The sequence below is a fragment of the Phodopus roborovskii genome, unplaced genomic scaffold (assembly GCF_943737965.1).
Source record: "Phodopus roborovskii unplaced genomic scaffold, PHOROB, whole genome shotgun sequence".
NCBI classification, from domain to species: Eukaryota; Metazoa; Chordata; class Mammalia; order Rodentia; family Cricetidae; genus Phodopus; species Phodopus roborovskii.
In genome coordinates, this window is record NW_026126599.1 from 1,806,669 (window position 1) to 1,826,522 (window position 19,854).

The following is a 19,854-nucleotide window of genomic DNA, read 5'->3' on the forward strand; positions in this document are numbered from 1 at the left end:
CCCCAATCTTTGTTTTTTAAAGATAAGGTTTCTCTGTGTAGCTTTGGAGCCTGTTTTGGAACTGGCTCTGTAGACCAGGCTGGCCTGGAACTCACAGAGATCTACCTGCCTCTGTCTCCCCAGAGCTGGGATTAAAGGTGTGCACCCCAACACTGACTTTATTTATTTACTTACTTACTTAGTTATTGGTTCCCCAGTCATAATGACAGACAAACACATAATGAGACTAGTGATGGTCCACACCTTTAATCCTAGCATTCAAGAGGCAGAAGCAAGCAGAGATCTCTGAGTGTCAAGCTAGCCAAGGCTGCACAGTGAGATGCTGTCTCAAAACAAACAAAAATAAAAAACAGGTAGATAGGTGGGTAGATAGACAGACAGACAGACAGACAGACAGACAGACAGACAGACAGACAGATCAATAGCTAAGGTGTTTGTGATGAGGAGGAGCACGTGGGCCAGGGCTCCGAGTCTCACTGGCTCTTGTTCCCTCTCACAGACCACGAAGTGTTACTAGGTGATGGAGGCTTTAGTGTCTGGGACAGACACGCCACTGAATCACAGCCACGTGGGCTGAGCACTGAGTGGGCTGGGAGTGAGGCGTGAGAGGGGAGCCAGGTCCAACATTCTGTGCCGAGGGTGGGGAAGACTCCCACTGCCACGCACAGTGTCCCTCTTGGTTGGCCTTTAGGTGGACCAGTATGGAGAGGGGAGCGGAATGCTCCCATCTAGCCCTGCTCACAACCGACTTGCTAGAGAACAAAACCAAACAGAGCCTTGGAGAGCAACTTCATGACAGGTGCGAGGATGGTCTGAGCCAGCAGGCACTGGGGTCCCACCTATGCAATGCAGGCAATGAAGCCCCTCCACCTTCTCTCCTATAGTGGTAGACATCATGTCTTTCTACTAGTGTTCAATTCTCCAATACCATCATGGCATGGGTACAGTACAGTGGGCTCCATGCCTTTATCTAGTTCTAGAACATTCTGCTCACCCTAAAAGGGAGCCTGTGTCACAGAACCGTAAGCCTCTCATGCTTGTAACATGACAGTGTCCCACCCCTCTTCCATGATTGACAGGGTTCTATTTGGATGGGGCTGTAACATTTCTCCCCTCATAGATGACAGCATCTCAGGGCATCTCAGCCACAGGGGTTCCAATGTGGACATCCATGCTTAGGGCTCTGCCTGCTGTCCCCAGCCCATTCCTCTGTGGCTCTGTGGGGGACACTGAAGAGTTGAGGGATCTATTGTGACACACAGAAGCTTGTTGCTCAACTGTTTCAGGGCACATTTCCTGTACACAGGTGGACACAGGTTCTGCAAGTGTGCTTGCATCAAAGGTTCCTGTAATGGCTGTTCTTGATTGTCAACTTGACTACACTTGGGATTAACCAAATCTCAAGATGCTGAGTATACCAATGAGGGATTTCACTTGACTGGATCATTCAAGTTCAGAAGATCCACCCTAAATCCAGATCTCTGGGCTGGGAAAACCCACCTTAAATCTGGGCCACACCTTCTGCTGGCAGCCTATATATAAAGGACACGGAAGAAAGGAGCTTGCCCTCTTTGCTTATTGCCCTCACTCTCCCGTGCAAGTCCATCTCTTCACTGGCATTAGAGCCTACTTCTTTGGGATTCTGGTGCATACTGAAGGCCTTGTGAGCTGAGCAACTACTGAATTCTTGAGCCTTCTATTGGTAGACAGCCATTGCTGAACTAGCTGAACCACAGCCTGCAAGCAACCCTAAAAAATACCCTTTAAATAGAGAGATTCATTCTACCAATTCTGTTCTTCCAGAGAACACTGAATAATATAGCCCTGAAAACAAGTTTGAGGCCCCACACACCAATGGGGCTCCTCATGCACAGTGGGGAACCTCAGGGCAATGGAAGTTGACAAATGAAGGCTTCTTCTCAGCCAGCCCTACTGTGGGCCTCAGAAAACAAAGTGGCTGTGCTGGCCCTATGCCAGGGCAGAGCCGCAGGAGCAGCCCACCTTTGAAATCCAGGGTCTAGTCACCCAGAAAAGGCCAGAAGAAGGACCTGGGAGATAAACTTCAGGAAGTCCTCCTGTGTAGAGTGATAGGGACTTCTTCAGACTTGGAGAGCTGTCCAAGAGATCATGGCCCAGGCCCCAAGCCCAGTGCCCACCCCATATCAAATATATAGGCATCAAGATGGCCAGCCAACCCAGGCTGGAGGTCCCACGGAAGCATGCCAGAGGTTAAATGACACATGTTTAATAAATAGGAGATAATACTGTTCAGTAACCCACCAAATGAGTGAATGATGGGAATTCTGAACTCCAGAACTCTCAGACAGCCCTATCCTTTATACATGGTCCCCTTAGTCCCTCTCCACAAAGCCCCCGAACCCATTGGAACCAACAGCACCGGGCAGGCCCAGGGGAGGCAGTGGCCATTGATTTGGCTGTCCACTCTGCCAGTGTGGTGCTGGCCCACAACAGTCCTCTTCAGCTACCCACATAAGCCCACACCCGTCTTGAGGTCCCTGAAGGGAAGAGGGTGGTCTAAGGCCTGGGATCTCTACAGGTTTGAAAGACGGTGCCGGGCAAGTAGAGAGAGACACAGGAAAGGGCATAGCTCACCTGCAGAATATGGCTCCTGCTTCTCCACATGAAGGAACTCTTGCCTTTCATACTTGGCCCGGATCCACTGCTCACGTAGGAGTCTACAAAAAGAGAGAGGATTCAGATGGCTACCTGGACCCCAAGTGCTCTGCAGAGAGCCACCATGATCCTGGCTACCCCTGATAACTAGCTTCCAGGAGCCCAAGGTCAGCATGGGTGCTGCCCTGCTCAGGTTTAACTGTTCACAAGGGATGCTCGCCATTCTACCTTCTCAGGGGTCCCTGCCACTCCTCCTGGCCCTCTGGTTCCCCCAGATCCTGATTCACAACCACCCAAGCAGCCAAGTTGGCAGGAGGGGAGCCTGAGCTCTGTCCACCTGAAACACCTCATAGCCTCCCACTTGGTTCTGCAGCTGACTTCTGTGTGATGGCTAGTTTTTTAATTGTCACTACAACATACCTAGAACCACCTGAGAAAAGAGTTTTCATTCAGGGATTGTTTAGATCAGTTTGACCTGTGAGTGTGTTTGTGAGGGATTGTCTTGATGGTTAATTGATGCTCAAAGACCTAGCCCACTTTGGGTGACACCATTCCCTAGGCAGGTGGTCTTCAGCTGTGTACGAGAGGAGCAATTAGGCTGAGAGTGAATATGTGAGCAAGCATGCATTCATTTCTGTCTACTCTTGACTGCGGCTATGGCATGAATAGCTGCTTTGAGCTCTTGTCATTGTGACTTCTGTGCTTTGATGGCCCGTAACCTGGAATTGTAAGCCAGATGGTCTTAGTTAGGGTTGTTCTTGCTGCAATGAAACATTATGACCCAAAGCAACTTGGGGAGGAAAGGGTTTATTTGGCTTATGCTTCCACGTTACTGTTAATCATTAGTGCAAATCAGGACAGGAACTCAAGCAAGTCAGGAACCTAGAGGCAGGAGCTGATGCAGAGGCCATGGAGGAGTGAGTGCTGCTTACTGGCTCACTCAGCTTGCCTTCTTATAGAGCCCAGGACCACCAGCTCAGGGGGAGCCTCACTTACAATGTGCTGGGCTGTCCTCCATCAATCACTAAGATCTGTCTTGCCTACAGCCCTAACTTGTGGAGGTTATTTTCTCAAATGAGGTTCCCTCCTCTAAGATGACACTGTCTTGTGTCAAGTTGACATAAAAAAAAAAAAAAAAAACTAGTTTTAACCAAACCCCTTTCTCCCATAAGTTGTTTTCTTTCAGGGTATTTTTATCACAGCAACAGAAATGAAACTGGGATACCATGTGACCCTACTGTGGTTCTGGCCACATCTCCACCTTCCCAAGCCTTAGCTACTGCGTGGGACTTCCCACCGTCAAGCTCTGCTGGACATCCCCTCACAGAGGTCTCAAATGCGGTGACAGTGACATAATCCCTTCAGCCTCAGTCCCTCATGGTGTCTCTCTATTATCTGGTTTTGTGAATATGAGTTCCCAAGCTCATGGCAGCACCATCTTGGCCTTCCTGGGTGCATGGGTGGCTTAGCCCCACACTCCTGCCATCACTGCCATTCACTAGTCAGGCCTCCAAGTCAATCAAGGGCAGTAGCTCTCAGAAACACAAAGGCAGGGCTGCGGAGATGGCTCAGTGGGTAAAGCACTTGCCTTTCAGGCCCTGAACCATTAAAAAGCCAGGCACATGCCTGTGATCCCAGCACAAGGAGGTAGACGGCAGGGCAGTGCCTAATGGCTCCCTGCCCTGTCAACCCAGTGGAATTGTTGAGTCCAGGCCAGGAAGAGATCATCTCAAGAAATAAAGCAGACAGGGTCTGAGGAATGTTAGACAAGGTTGTTTCTATAAGCACAAGTGCACATGCACACACGCAGATACACATCTCTCGACTACTAGAAGTCACTGAGGTCTTAGGGGAAGCTGAGCCAGAAACATGGCTCCATCACCAGGGCCATGACAGCCCTTGTCTGCCCCTGAAGCACTGATGAACAGGAATGCCCCTTAGAAAAGGCCATCACTGGCAACCAGTGAGCTGGGCGTGGCCCTAGGCCTGTGGCTGAAGGGAGGAGTGTTCTGTGGGGAATGGTTACTCAGGGTACAAGATGGGATCATCTGAGATCACCTAGGGCCAGATGGTCAACCTGGAAGTAAGTGGGAGGCTCAGAGTTGAGCCTGAGGGAACCTCGTGTCTTTCAACCAGCATTGCACCTTGGACTGGGTTTCTGAGAGGGACAAAACTCCCATGGCCACTATAACAAGGTACCCCAAACCAAGGCCTGACATCAGACACAGAGCCACAAGATTTGGAGCTTGCTCTGCTGGGTTTGGGACTTGCTTTGGGCCATTATGTCCTTACTATGTCCCTATCCCTCCCTTTTGGAGCAGTAATGCATGTTCCAAAAGTGCCTTTGTATGTTGGAAGTGTGCACTTTGCTTTTGATTTTATAGGGGGTTACCATTTAGACATTGCTTTGAATTTCAGAGATGTTGAACTTTGAACTTTAAAATGTTGTTGAGACTGCAAAAGGCTATGGGGGCTTTTGAAGCTGAACTAAATACTTTGCATTATGATACGGCCACAAGCCTCTTGGGGTTAGGGAATGGAATATAGTGGCTTGGATATCAATGGCTCCCATAGGCTCATATGTTTGAATGGCTGATCCCCAATTGCTGGGACTGCTGGTGGATCAAGATGTGAGTTCTGTGCTGCTGTTCCAATGTCTTCACTCTGTCTGAAAACCCTAACCTCGCTGGGGATGGGGGGCAGATGGGGGTAGCCCACACCTTTAATTCCAGCACACAGGAGGCAGAGGCAGGAGGATCTCTGTGAGTTTGAGGCCAGTCTGGTCTATAGAGTGAGTTCCAGGACAGCCAGGGCTACACAGAGAAACCCTGTCTCAAAAAGGAAGAAAGAAAGAAAGAAAGGAAGGAAGGAAGGAAGGAAGGAAGGAAGAAAAAGAGATGGAGGAAGGAAGGAGTGTGTGTGTGTGTGTATGTGACAGAGAGAGACAGAGAGGGGGGGAGAGAGGGGGGAGGAAGGAAGGAAAACATAATTACTCCAGCCTCCCAGGGTGCAGTTCCATGAGGGGACAAAGGACAAAGCCCTGCTTCCCTGCCAGGGCTGCTGCCTTGCTCAGAGCTCTAGGGCATGTCTCCCTTCATACCCCCTCCCTGAGGCTCCCAGATACTTTAGCAACCCTTGGAGACTCTCACATCCCTAGGGATAGATCCAGCCAAGGGCCTGAACTTACCCCATGAGTGTGGTGACCAATATGACTTGGCATCACTTTGAGCTTCTGTTTCCCTCCAGATGCTAACCCTTCTTAAAGGTAGTTGGATTGTCAAAGCCACAACCAGGAAGCAGAGCACACTCTAGGAATCTTCCTCCAGAGCACCTGCCTAGAATCCCCCAGTGAGGGGCTGGGGCGTGGCTCAGTGCTAGAGTACCTGCCTAGACTCCCACAGTGAGGGACTGGGGTGTGGCTTAGTAGTGGAGCACCTGCCTAGATCCCCCAGTAAGGTGCCTGGAGTTTGGCCCAGTAATGATTTCTTGCCTAGGATCTGCCAGTAAGTAGCAGAAGATGTGGCTAAGTGTGTCTACCTAGCATGTATGAGGCTCTATGTTGCATTCTCAATAACACACACACACACACACACACACACACACACACACACACAATTGACCTTGTTGCCCAGGTACTCTGCTTTTTTTTTTTTTTTTTTAAACAATCTGTCTAGGTAGCTCCCATTTTCCTTTTTTATTCTGGGAACACAAGGGCATGCTAAGCTCATAGCCTCATCTCTACCCATCCCAGGCTGGCCAACTTGAGTGATTTCTGAGACTGCTGTGGTTGAATTACCACCAAGCCCCAGATCTTATGATACGGTCCTGACTGCCCCCCATCCCCAAGACCACTGAATCAGATTATTCAAAAACCCATCAAGTCTACATGAGGCCATCCTATGGCCTTGGCCCCAATGCAGTACAATCCATGACTCAGACACTCACAGAGGGACCACCACGGGAGGACTCAGAAGTAGGACCTAGACAGCGGCAGATATAGGATGAGCTGACCCTGGACCTCATGTTTGTAGCTGAAATAACTGGAAGAGCGGATAATTATTCATTTCTGAAGTGCTCAGTATTGGACCCAGCTCCCCACATTTGCTAGGCGAGTCCTCAAAGCGCTACTCTCACGCCCACGGCTCCAATTTGGATGCTTGAGGAAGATTCAGCAGAGCACTGTCTGGATGCTGAGGGCCACTATTGGGGAACCCTAGGATTTCACTGTGGCCACTGGGTTTCCCCAGTGTGTGGCCCTACCTCAGCCCACACAGAAAGTGGGGTCACCTTCCACACTAAAGCGGCAGAGGACAGGAATGTGCTTAGTGACACAGAGGTCAGAACTCAAGAGCACAGGGACAACACATCTTACGGGGGACCTTCTGACTAAGCTCCTGGCTCAGAGCCTCGGGAAGGAAGGCAGGAGGAGTCACCCTGGGCACATGTGCACCTTAGACTTAGCTTATTGGGGATGCAGTGGAGAAACACAGAACAGCCCCTGGAACTCTCTGCAGACCAGGCTGGCCTTGAATTCACAGAGATCTGCCTGCCTCTGCCTCCCGAATGCTGGGTTTAAAGGCGTTTGCCACCACCACCACAGGGTGCCCGGTGTCCTTCTCAGCATGGACCATTTCAGCTCAGGCCAGGAAGTGATGGCAGCAGAAATGCAAATGACCCTGGCCACAGAGCAGTTGGTGACAAAAACCATGCCTAAGAATAGCTGCTAGCTGCCTGGGCTTCCTGGCTTGTTCTGTGAACCTGACAGGTTGAGGGCCCATCCCTGTAGGTGAGGGCTGGACACCCTGGGCAGCCCCATGTAGGGATGAATGCATGGGATAGGGGGCCTGAGACCCAGCAGGGCTCTACCTTCTCTCTCCTGAGACTCTGGTGAGACACAAGCCAGACACTCATGCCGAGAGCCTTGGACCTGCCAATGATGGTGTAAAAATGCACCCTAGGGTTGCCTGTCACCTGATACACCCAGCTTCTCTTCCCCATAATAGTCCCAAACTGGACCCAGGGCATGCTGCCAAGTGACCCTCCCTCCTCCCCTCTCCCCTCACCCTCTTCTTCCTCCCTTTTCTCCCAACACTCCCTTTTCTCTTCCCTCCTCCCTCTCTTCTCTCCCCTCCCTCCCTCCCCTCACCCCCTGCCTCCTTCTCTTCCTTCTTCCCTTTTCTCTCCCTCCTTACCCTCCCTCTCAACCCACAGTCCTCCCTCCCCTCCCTCCCTCCCCTCTCTTTCCTGTCTCCCAGTTTGTATCTCTCCCACAGTCCTGCCTCCTCTTTCTCTCTCCTTCCTTGTCTCTCTCTACTCCTCTCCCCCTCCCTCTCCTCACACTCCTGACCCTTCCGCCCTTCCTTTCTCCTTTCCCTTGCCTTCCTCTCGCTCCTCGTCTTCCTCCCTCACTTCTTCCTTCTAAGTCACCTGTCACCCTGGACACCTGACCTTCTCTCTGCAATCAGGAGATCAGGCCTGAGACTCCTCCTCCCAAGCAGTTTCTTCCTTCCTGCCCCCCCTTCCCCCTCCACTCTCCTGCAGATTCAAGGAGGTCCCCTCCCCTCTCATTGTACTGGGTCAGACCCTGCAAAACCTAGCGCAGACACACTGATGATCGGGGCACAACCATAGTCCCCACCAGCTTATCCCGGGATGGGGGGGGGCAGGCTACTCTGCCCCAAAGTCAAGGCTGCAGAGGTGACCCTGGGAACCTCACTGGGGAGCAGTAGCCTTCATCCCATGCCAGGTGTTTGGAGCCTTCTCTGCTGGGGTGTGCTGGGTAGGTCACCCCAGGACCTTGGGTTTACAAAGTGAGTCAATCCAAGAAAAACGCTGAGCAAATATGAACCTGGGTGGGGTTCAGGTGGAGTCAGAGCTAAACCACCCCAGGCCTGGGAATGAGGGGCAGAGGTGGGGTGCAGAGGGAGAGTGGGGAGGGGTCGCTGCACTCAGAGAAGTGGGGTGGGGTCAGGCGGGGTCTTCAACCTGTTTCCAGGAAAGGGAAAGTTCCTCTTGAAAAGTTCCAGAAGGGTGAGCAACTCGCACAGCCATGCAGCTAGCTCAAGGCTGTCCTCTCTCTGACCCAAGTCAGGGTGGCCTCTGCCTGCCCACAGAACGGGGATTTCCAGCATGGATCCCTGCCCCTGTCCTCCTGGAGCTCTCTTAACCCCTCTGGGCCCCAGAGGCACTCATCAGGGGTTGGAATGGAGTGGATTGAAGAGTGGAGTAAAGGCTTCCTGTCCACAAGTTGGATCTCTGACCTCAGTCACATTCTGCTTAGAGAAGACCGTGAGCTATGGTACCCTGCTGGGGAAAGACAGAGCAGGAGAGCCAGGCCCAGAGGCTGTCCAGACGCTGCAAGGGGACAGATGGCCAGTGTGGAGATCAACACCAGGCCGAATGGGCAGAGCTGGGCCTCTGGCTGGGCTCAGCCACTCTGCCTGACTTCCTGAGCCCTCAGGGACAGAGCCAGAGGGCGTTCCATGGAGGTGCACCCCAGGCAAAGGCCAAGAGGGATCCAGCTCCCCCAAGCCCCTCACACAGAGAGCTGAGGCTGGGAACCCACGGGAGGGGGGAAGGGGAGACAAATCCCACAACTGTCACGACTTCGTTATCCCTGCTAGCTTGGAAGATGGGGAAATGAAGGCTGAGAAAAAGTGGGTAACCAGCCCCTTTGCCCCTCTTTCTTCAATTTGTTGATACCAGGTAGCTGGTCCCGTCAGGCAGCCTCTTACACCCAGTCCATTAGGAGTATCCAAGAGGCCCAAGGCCCACTTGAGACCCTGGGGAGAGACCCTGATGGCAAACAATGCACCCAGGTCCACCCAGACACTAAAAGCCATAAAACCAAGATGGTGGTTCATGCCTGTTCTTAGTACGCAGGAGGCTGAGACAGGAAGGTGAGGAGTTTCATATCGGCTTGGGCTACACACAGACCAAGACCCTTTCATAAGAAAACAGACAGACAGACAGATCATACATACATACATACATACATACATACATGGATACATAAACGGATACATAAATGGATAGAAGCCAGGCAATGGAGATATCCAGGGCCCTTCTTGCTGGGCTCCTGGGGTACTGTGCCATAACTTTCCCTAAAACTCAAAGTCCCAGGCCCTGCTGACTGCTCCATATGCCCCGCCCAGTGCCACCCAGGGCCAGGCCCAGCCATGTTTACCAGCACTCTGACAGAGCCCTTTGTGTACTCACTGGCAGTCGGAGAACGTGGGCCGGTAGTAGAAGGGCGGTACTTTGGACTCGAATGTGGCTCTGGAGGCCTCGTTCCCGTGAGATGCCATGAACTGCAAAAGAGGGGGGCAGGGTCAGAGCCAGGGAGGGCTGGGTCCAGGGACGGTGGAGGCTGCTGGGCCCTTTAGGCCACTGCAGGGTCAGGATGTTGAGAGCATAGCCAGTCCTTGGGCTAGGACTCTTGGACCCCTTCTGTCCCAGGGACAGGGGCTCCCAGTGAGCAGGGAAGGACAGCATATAGAAGGAATGCCCTAAAGAACGGTCCCTGAGGGGACAGTGGCTCAGCAGGTTAAAATGCCTTCCCCACAAACCAGACTACCTGAGTCTGACCCCCTGGGACCTACGGTGAAAGAAGCCAACTGCGGTCTGACATCTATCCTCTAATGGCCATGGCACATGTGTGCCCACACTTGTTCATACATCATACACAGACTTATGCACACAATAATATAACAAACTAAATTTAGAGGCCAGGGCCACCAAGTCTAACGACTGGAGTTTGATCCTTGAGACCTACATTTATAGGGAATCACACAGGCCATGGCACACAAACACACAAATAAACAACTGTAATAACATTTGTGAAAGCAAGTCATGGGCCTGCAAGATGACCCAGTAGGTAAAGGTACTTGTTGTTTATTAAATTAAAAATCAAAAACATGGGGTGGAGATGGAGCTTAGCAATAGAGCCCCTGCCTAGAATCCCCCAGTGAGGGGCTAGTGATATTAGACTCCAGGATTCATATCTGTTACTGAAATAAAATAATTAATTCTCAGGGCCTGAGATGATTCGGTTGGTAAAGTTCTTGTCTCACAAATGTGATGGCCTGAGTTTGATGCCAGAACTCATGTAAAAAGCTGATGCAGAGACATTCTCTTGTAATCCAGCTATGGCAAGATGGAAGGCAGAGACATGGAAGCTCAATGGCCAGCTAGCCTAAACTATCAGCAAAGTTCCAGGTCAAAAAGAGACCCTGTCACAAACAAAAAGTGGAAGATGCCTGAGGAAGGTGTGACACCCCAGACTATCCTCCGACCTCCACACACACTTGCACCCATCCACACATGCATACAAGGAGACAAACAGCCAGCTCTCAGGACCATCTGAGTACACTGTAAACCACAGCCAAAAAAAAAAAGTTGATCAGTTTGACTAAGCCAAGATTAAAAAAAAAAAAAATTCCATGATAAAAACCACCATGAGTAAAACCAAGACCCCAAGAGGGTGAAAGCAGTGAAGAGAGTGACGCCATCAAGCGAGCAAAGAGCAGGCTGAGGTGAGAACACTCGCTCCAGTCTTCAGCTCGACACGAGGAAACTCCCGCCTCCCTGGGAAGGGTGCCCACAGTGTCAGGTCAGCATTGGCCGGGTGTCAGCTGGGATGTGGGGCAGCCTCCTCCAGGCTGGATCCCTGTAAGCAGCCATGGTGGGATCAGGCATGACTCTCGCAAGCTGTCAAGCCTCTCACCTTACACCCCCCTCTCTATAAATTTAGGCCACTGATGAGTTAGAAGAAGCACAAATTCATAACGGGAAGCGGCTTAGGCGACCCCATCATCACAAAGAGAAAGGACTGAAAGCAACCTAAGGCATGCCATCCTAGCACTCAGGAGGCTGAGGCAGGCGGATCCCGAGTGCGAAACTGCTCTGGACTAGAGAGAGAGACTGTGTCCCAAAAACGAAAGAGAAGAAGTGGGGTATGCAGTGACACACGTGTAATCTCAGCACTCAGAGGTAGAGGCAGGAAGATCCGGAGTTCAGGGTCAGCCTTGGCTACAAAGCGAGCTAGAGGTCAGCGTGGCAGGCTACATGAGAGCCTGACTCTGAAAACCACCCTGATAAAAGTGTGTGTGTGTGTGTGTGTGTGTGTGTGTGTGTGTGTGTGTGTGAGAGAGAGAGAGAGAGAGAGAGAGAGAGAGAGAGAGAGAGAGAGAGAAGAGAAACAGGAAATAGAAGAGGAAAGAAAAAATAACCTAAGTGTTCATTCAGAGGAAAATGGCCAAGGCCATGGTGGTCGGTGGTCTACATACGCTAGAGACCATGGCAGACTATAGAAGACAGCAGTCCCTCCCTGTGTGTAAGTTAAAGACACATGCATGCTCATACAGGTCAACACCTCTCCAAAAGAGGCACAAAACCCTGGCCCCTGGTGGCCCTTGGGGTGGGGAGTGGGTGAGAGGCCACAGTCAGGAGAAGGACCGGCTCCCACACCACCCATGCTCTGCTGGTCTGGTGAATGTGTCCTGTGCATAACAGCAACACATTATTAGAACACACAAACAGCAGGCTCGGGTGCATGCCTGTCACCCATCTACTCAGAAGACTAAGTACCAGGCCAGCCTGGGGTACCAGTGAGGTCCTGTCTAAAGAAAATAAAATTCCACTTATATTTATTTTGTTTTATTTCACTTTTTAAAAAAAAGTCAAGGCCTCCCTATTGTAGCCCTAACAGTCCTGGAACTTATGTAAATCAGGCTGTCCTTGAACTTAGAGCTGCCTACCCAAAAGCTGGGATTAAAGGTGTGCATCACTTTGTTCAACTACATCTATCTATCTAACGTCTATCATCTATCTAACATCTATCATCTATTATCAATCTAGCTATTTAACATCTATCATCTGTCATCTGTATTCTATCTACCTATCTATCTAGCTATCATCTATTATTTATCATCTATCTAATGTGTGTGAGTGCCCATGTGCCACAGCACATATGTGGAAGTCAGAGGCCAATTTCAGGAGCCAGTTCTCTCCTTCCACCATGCACAGGGATTGAACTCAGGGTATCTGGTTTGACAGTAAGTGTCTTTTTTTTTTGTCTGCTAAACCATTGGACTGGCCACAGAAAATAACTTTTGCAAGATTTTATACAAAAATCTTAAGGAAAGCAAGTCAAGAGAGTGATGACATATGCCTGAAATCCCATTACCTGGGAGTCAGAGGCAGGAGGATCAAGAATTCAAAGTCATCTTTGGGCACATAGGCAATACCAGGCTAGCCTGAGCTACACGAGACCCTGTCTCTGAAAACCAAACCAACACCAAAGAACACCGAGGTCAGCATCCAGTCCTTGAGATGTGAAAGACTACAGAGAGTACAGGATAAGGAGAAGTGCCCTGCTCAAGTCCAGATTCCTCCAAGAGCCTGTGAACTGCTCTCTGCCCTAAGCTGATTGCTCCCTTTTCTAGTTCTAGAGTCTGGCATGACCAGAGGCAACAGTGCCTCACCCTCATGTCTCTGCCAAGATTGCCCCATGGAATCACTGGATCAAGGCCAGCCTGACCTTCATGCAAAGTCTGAGGCTCTATAATTGGCTGCCTCCTCTAGGATGGGGTTCAGAGGGTGACTTGGAAGATTGCTAAGCCTGGGATCCCCCAGTGAGGGGCTGGGAGTGTAGCTCAGTGGTAGAGCACCTGCCTAGGATCCCTCAGTGAGGGGCTGGGGGTGTGGCTCAGTGGTAGAGCACCTGCCTAGGACATGGGAGTTCCAGGCTCGCTCCATCTCTAGTGCTGGGGAAAAAGAGAGGGAATTGGAATGTTAGGCAAAAGCGTTCCTACTGCAAGCCTAATGTCCTACTTGAGGTCCAAGACAATGAGTCCACCAGGTACTAGGACCTCACCCTACCATGGTCCCACAGGACCGAGAACATCCTCTTATACTTGCTACAGGAGACCTCTGTGTCTACTGGTCTGATCTCAGCCCAGCTGCTGGCCTGAGCTGAGCTTCCAACAACAACCATGGATGATGGGCAGCAGACTCTAGCATCCTACTAGCTACACCTAGGCCTCTATCCTGATGTCCTTCCCCATTCCCATAGCAGCTCTTAGCCCTACTCACTTCCACCTGGGCCAGTGGTTCTCAACCTGTAGTTCTAGACCCTTTTGGGGGTCAAATGACCTTCTTACAGGGGTCACTTAATACTATCCTGCATATCAGATATTACATTATGATTTCTAACAGTAGCAACAGTTATGAAGTGGCAATGAAAATAATTCTATAGTTGGGTCACCACAACACGAGGAACTGTATTAAAGGGTCACAGCATTAGGAAGGTTGAGAACCACTGACCTGAACTCTCACCTCATAGTCTCTCTCATTAGCAGCCAGGGGCTATCAGCATATTCATCAGATCTATCACCAAGCTCATAACCCTGCCACCACAGCACTATTGTGAGTTGGTAACGCACCAGCCTAGAATCCCCAGCAAAGAGATAGGAGCATTGTTTAATGAAGGAGCACTTGCCTAGCATCCCCCAGTGAGGGGATGGAGTGTGGCTTAGTAGTGGAGTCCATCATCCCACGCTGGGAATGTGCTTCCCCAGCCTGTCAGAGTCTGCTCACACTCCATGTGGAGATCTGTGTTATGCTGGCCCCATGCTCTGCCTAGCAGTATCATAGCAGCTGCCCTGTGTCCTGGGCTTGTGTTCACACCCATCTCACACCCCTGCCTTCTCAGAGGGCAGCAACATCTCTGCCTTGCTCAGTTCCCCCTGCCTGGCACACAGTAAGTGCCCATATGCTTCTGTGAGATGAATGGACAGATGTAAGTATATATCCATACACACATGCATGCATGCATGTATGTATGTATGTATACATGAAAGTATGGGGATGGATGGATAGGCAGGTGGGTGGGTGGATGGATGGATGCATAGATGTATGATTGCATGATAGATACATATGTGGTGAGTGAATGGATGGGTGGGTAGGTGAATATATAGGTGGGTGGATGGATGGATGAATAGGTGGGTAGGTGGGTAACAGATAGATAGATGGATATATGGATAAATGGATACATGAGTGAGTGGACAAGTAGATGGATGGATAGGTAGATTAGTAGAAGGATAGAAAGATGGATGAGTGACTGGTTGGCTGATTAAATAAATGGATGAGTGGATAGGTAGATGGATGAATGAATGGGTAGATGGATGGAGGGATGAGTGGATGGATAGATTGATAGATGAATGGATGGATTGATGGATGGGTGGGTGGATGGATAGATGAATGGATGAATGGAAGGACAGGTGGATGGATGGATGATGAATGAGTGCATGCATGGATGGATGGATGTGTGGATGAGTGGATAGATGGATGGATAAATGAGTGGATGAATAGATGTATAGATGGATGAATGGATGGAAGGAAGAAAGGAAGGATGGATGGATGGATAGATAAGTGACTGTGGGTGAACAGATGGGCAAGTTCTTTGATTTTTGTCACCACATGGCTCCCCAGAAGGATTAGCAATGAAACTGTCAGTTTTAGCTGGCCCAAGTGCCCTTAGAGCAACAGGACCCCCAACAAGTTAGACCCCCCAAGGTACCCATTATCTAGAAATGAGGGACCTAGGGTCACCCCATATATGACCACAGGGTTACCCATGCCCCTCACTCCATCCAGTATCCCTCTCCTGACCCATACCTCAACTTGGGCCTCATCCCAGGCATCCAGACGGACTGACTTCACCTTGCTGACCTGGGGGATGTTCCGGTGGATCCCAGAGCAGCTCAGACAGATGAATACGCCCAGGGTGTAGGATGCCCAGTCAGGATCTAGAAGGGAAGGGCAAAGGTCAGGGAAGCTTGGCCAGGACTCCAAGGCATGCCCATGAGAAAGTTCAGTCTGAGACCAGAAGGGGCAGACAGAGAGTCCAATAGAGGGCCATGGCAGGGGGTGGTGAGAATGGAAATGAGTACCTTGTCCACAGTAGGCAAGAGCTCTACCACTGAGCCACACCCCAGCTCCTCACTGGGGGATTCTAGGCAGGAGCTCTACCACTGAGCCACAGCCCAGCCCCTCATTGGGGGATTCTAGGCAGGAGCTCTACCACTGAGCCACACCCCAGCTCCTCACTAGGGGATTCTAGGCAGGCGTTCTACCACTGAGCCATACTCCAGCCTTTCACTGGGGGATTCCAGGCAGGTGCTCTACCACTGAGCCATACCCCAGCCCTTCACTGGAGGATTCTAGACAGGTACTCTAACACTAAGCTACACCCCCAGCCCCTCACTGGGGGATTCTAGGCAGGTATTCTAACACAGAACCACTCTCTCAGCCTCTTACTGGGGGAATCTAGACAGGTGCTTTACCACTGAATTATCCCATCCCAGACTCTCATTGAAGGATTCTAGGTAGGCCCTCTACTGCTGAAGTACACCCAGTCCTCTTTACTTTTTATTTTGAGACAAAGTGTTACTAAATTGCTGAGGCTGGACTTGAACTCAGTTTGTATCCAGGGAGACATTGATTTTTTTGACATTCCTACTCCAGTCTCCTATATTGCTGAGATTACTGGCCTACCCAGTCCTGATCCAGCTAAGGAGCTCTAAAACAGGTTTTAATTATATTCATTAATTTTAATTTAAAAAATTTTATGTGTATGGGTGTTTTGTCTGCATGTATGTGTACCACGTGTGCTTAGTACCCAAGGAGGACAGAAAAGGGTATCAGGTACTGGAACTAGAATTACAGATGGTTGTGAGCTGCTATGTGAGTCCTTGGAATAGAAACAGGGTCCTCTGGAAGAGCGGTCAGTGCCCTTGACTGCTGAGCCATCTCTCTAGCCCCTCACTAATTGATTTGTGTGTAAGTACATAAATGCCTGTGAGTGTGTGTACCGTGGTGTCCTCTCACAATGTAAACCCCAGAGAATGAAACTCAAATCACCAGGCTTGGCAACAAGTGACACACCAACGGAGTCCTTCCAAGTGCGTAGCTGAGATAGCCTGATAGCTGGACCACACTGGACCAAGAGCAGCAAGAGTGGGCAGCTCGAGGCTGGAAGATGGAGTCCTGTCTCATTGATGCACCAGGCTTTTTACATGGGTGCTGGGGATTCAAACTCAGGTCCTCATGTCTGCATAACTGTGGCAGTTAAATTTGATTTTCAAACTGATTTGATACTAGCGAAGCCCACTTTGGTGTGTGTGTGTGTGTCTGTGCTAGCATCTTTTTTTTAGGATCTTGAGGGCTCTGATCCAGGCAACAGATTATTAATTCCTTGTTGCATCCATAACATGACAACATTACTGGAAGGCAGTAAAAAGCAGGAAATAGTGTCTGGCTAGAGGAAGCAGGTGACTCAGGGTTTGGCCTTGGGGGCATATCTCACTCTGGCACCTTCTGGTATTCACCTCTTTCCTGTGTTTCCTGCCTATCAAGATGTGAGCTGCTCTGCTCCTCCATCCCTTCCCCGTGTGATGGACTGACACTTCTGAAACCTGGAGCTGAGGAACTTAAGATGTTATCTTTTGGGTATTTGGTCACACAGCGCCTGACTAACTCAGTATCCAATGATACATAAATAGCATGATATATCATAAACCACGTGGACTTCTACCAGGAGTTCAAAGCTGGTTCAACACTTGAAAACCAAGCAGGATAGCCAGGTGGTGGTGGCACACACCTTTAATTCCAGTCCTCAGGAGGCAGAGGCAGGTGGATTTCTTTGAATTTGATGCCAGCCTGGTCTACATAGCAAGTTCCAAGCCTGTCTCAAAACAACATTTTTTTTTTTTTTTTAGTTTTTTGAGACAGAATTTCTCTGTATTGATTTTGATTTGAAGCCTGTCCTGGAACTCGCTCTGCAGACCAGGCTGGCCTTGAACTCACAGAGATCCACCTGTCTCTGCCTCCTGAGTGCTAGAATTAAAGGCGTGCCCCCCACAATGCCCGGCTAACAAAGACATTGGGATAACAATGACAACAGATGAGAAAGACAGGTACATAGACAACTATGAAATATTGTGAATGGAAATTGATGATCTGTAGCATGGAAAGAAGCCATTTCTTGGTTGGGAGAGGCAAGATTGTCAATATATAACCTCTTGGTAAATTAATCTAGGGGCTTACTGTAGTCCCCACAGCATTTCCAACGGGAATCCTAATGAAGTAAAGTTTTAAATGAGTCTAGAATTCACATGTGTGCTCAAAAGGCAGAGACTTGAGGCTGGGACATGGCTCAGGGGTAAGAGCATTTGTAGTGAAAGGGTGACTTGAGTGTAGATCCCTAAGACACACACAAAGCCATTTGCATAATGTGAACATCTGTGATCCCTATGGGAAGATGCAATGCAGAGCCACAAGAACCCCTGGAAGCATATGGGCCAACTGCCTGATATATACTGCAGAAGAAAAGCAAAGAGACAGGCCACAAACAAGTCAAAGGTGAGAGACACCAGAGGTTGTCCCCTGACCTCCACATGTGTACCGTAGCTTGTGCAGAGCCGAAAGCTACACAGGGAAACCCTGTCTTGTAAAACAAAACAAACAAATACAAAAAAAAAAAAAAAAAAAAACAGCCTAGAAAAGAGACCAAGACAGAACCCAACAGCACTTCTTTTCAGAACTTAGTATTGGACCTATGTGTGCACACGTGCATGCAGACACATACACACACACACACACACACACACACAGAGAGAGAGAGAGAGAGAGAGAGAGAGAGAGAGAGCATGCACACCTTTAATCTCACAACTTAGGATGCAAAAGCAGGTGGATCTCTGAGTTTGGGGCCAGCCTAGTCTACATAGTAAATTCCAGGCCAGCCAGGGCTATATAGAAGGGCTCTGTCAATCAATTAATCAACCAATCAATTTTAAATAATTATATGTATATTTTAAATTCTATTGTATGTGCATTGGTGTTTTGCCCACATGTATGTCAGTGTGAGCATGCCAGACAGTTGTGAGCTACCATGCGGGTTTTGGGCATTGAACCTAGGTCCTCTGGAAGAGTCAGTGCTCTTAACTGCAGAGCCATCTCTCCAGCCCAAATAATTTCAAAAGATACATTACTAGAGGGTCTAGGCTGGTAAGTGTAGTCCTCATCCTTCATTAAGGTAACTTCTCTTTGCACAGATGAAGACCATTATAGAAAACCACAGTCAACCAAAACCCAGAGTTGTGGAGCCCAGCCCCAATGGACACATCTACAAAAGACTCCCTACCTAAGGCTCAGGGAGCATCACAAAAGAGGGATGGAAAGTTTGTAAGAGTTGAGGACCAGGGAACTTGCTGTGAGATTATGTTTCCTGGTAACGTCAGAAGCTACACCCATAAAGTCTCATCAACATGGCTGTCCAACCGTGAGCTGAACGAGGATGATGCTAGCGAACATGCCAAACTGGATGGGGAAAAGCGCATGGGGCCTCCACCCTACACTACACAAAGAACTACGGGAAACTGAGGAAAGCTGGGAGCCCGAGAAGGGGTCCTCCCCAGGGAAGAGCACACCAATTGGTTGTCCAGTGCCAAACAGCCCTGAAAACATACATACAAGTACCATTACATGGACTCCACAGGTTATACTTAGGGATATATATGCATATAGAAATACATGTATGCACGCAATAGCAATTGATGGAAAAAAAGAGACCGTGTATTTGAAGAGTGGGGAGGGATATATGGGAGGGTTTGAAGGCAGGAAAGGGAGAGGGAGAAATGCTGTAATTAAATGACAGTCTCAAAATAACCAAGAGGTGTATTTCTAAAAGCAGACTCGGGGGAAGAGGGACATAAGTTATCTTGATGAAATTAAAAAGATCTGCTTGCTCTTTGAAAGCTCTTGTCAAGAGAAGGAAAGGTTAAAGGGCAGCCACACCCGGAGGAGGCTGGGCGGATGAAAGCATGGCTGGAGCTCAGCGACGCAACAAAGAACAGATGACAAAAATAGGCAAAGCAGCAGACGCTTGTCCTAAGGGATTTTGTGGATGGAAGCCCCCTCAGTTACGGGGCCGGCAAGTCACTGTGTTTTGAGGACAACCTGAGGGGGTCATCTCTCAGGCCCCATCCACCTTGGTGTTGGCTTTCGAGTCAGGGTCTCACTGTGTAGGCTGGTCTCAAACTCATAGAGTGCCTCTGCCTCCCGAGTGCTGGGATTAAAGGCGTGCAACGCCTCACCTGGATTCCATCTTGATTTTTTTTTTTCCCCCGTAAAGACAGTCTCCCCAGGGATGGAATTACA

At 49.7% G+C, this 19,854-nt stretch overlaps 1 protein-coding gene across 1 annotated transcript in view; it reads right to left on the reverse strand.

Annotated features, from left to right (window-relative positions):
- The window catches only part of Adap1 (ArfGAP with dual PH domains 1), a 47,784-nt gene that overhangs the window by 15,948 nt on the left and 11,982 nt on the right, over nt 1-19,854 (reverse strand). The window contains exons 2-4 of the mRNA XM_051205393.1: nt 15,313-15,443; nt 9,853-9,944; nt 2,614-2,696 (exon numbers count right to left, since the gene is read on the reverse strand). Of these exons, the coding sequence (XP_051061350.1) occupies nt 2,614-2,696; nt 9,853-9,944; nt 15,313-15,443 (306 nt within the window). The remainder of the gene's footprint in view (nt 1-2,613; nt 2,697-9,852; nt 9,945-15,312; nt 15,444-19,854) is intronic.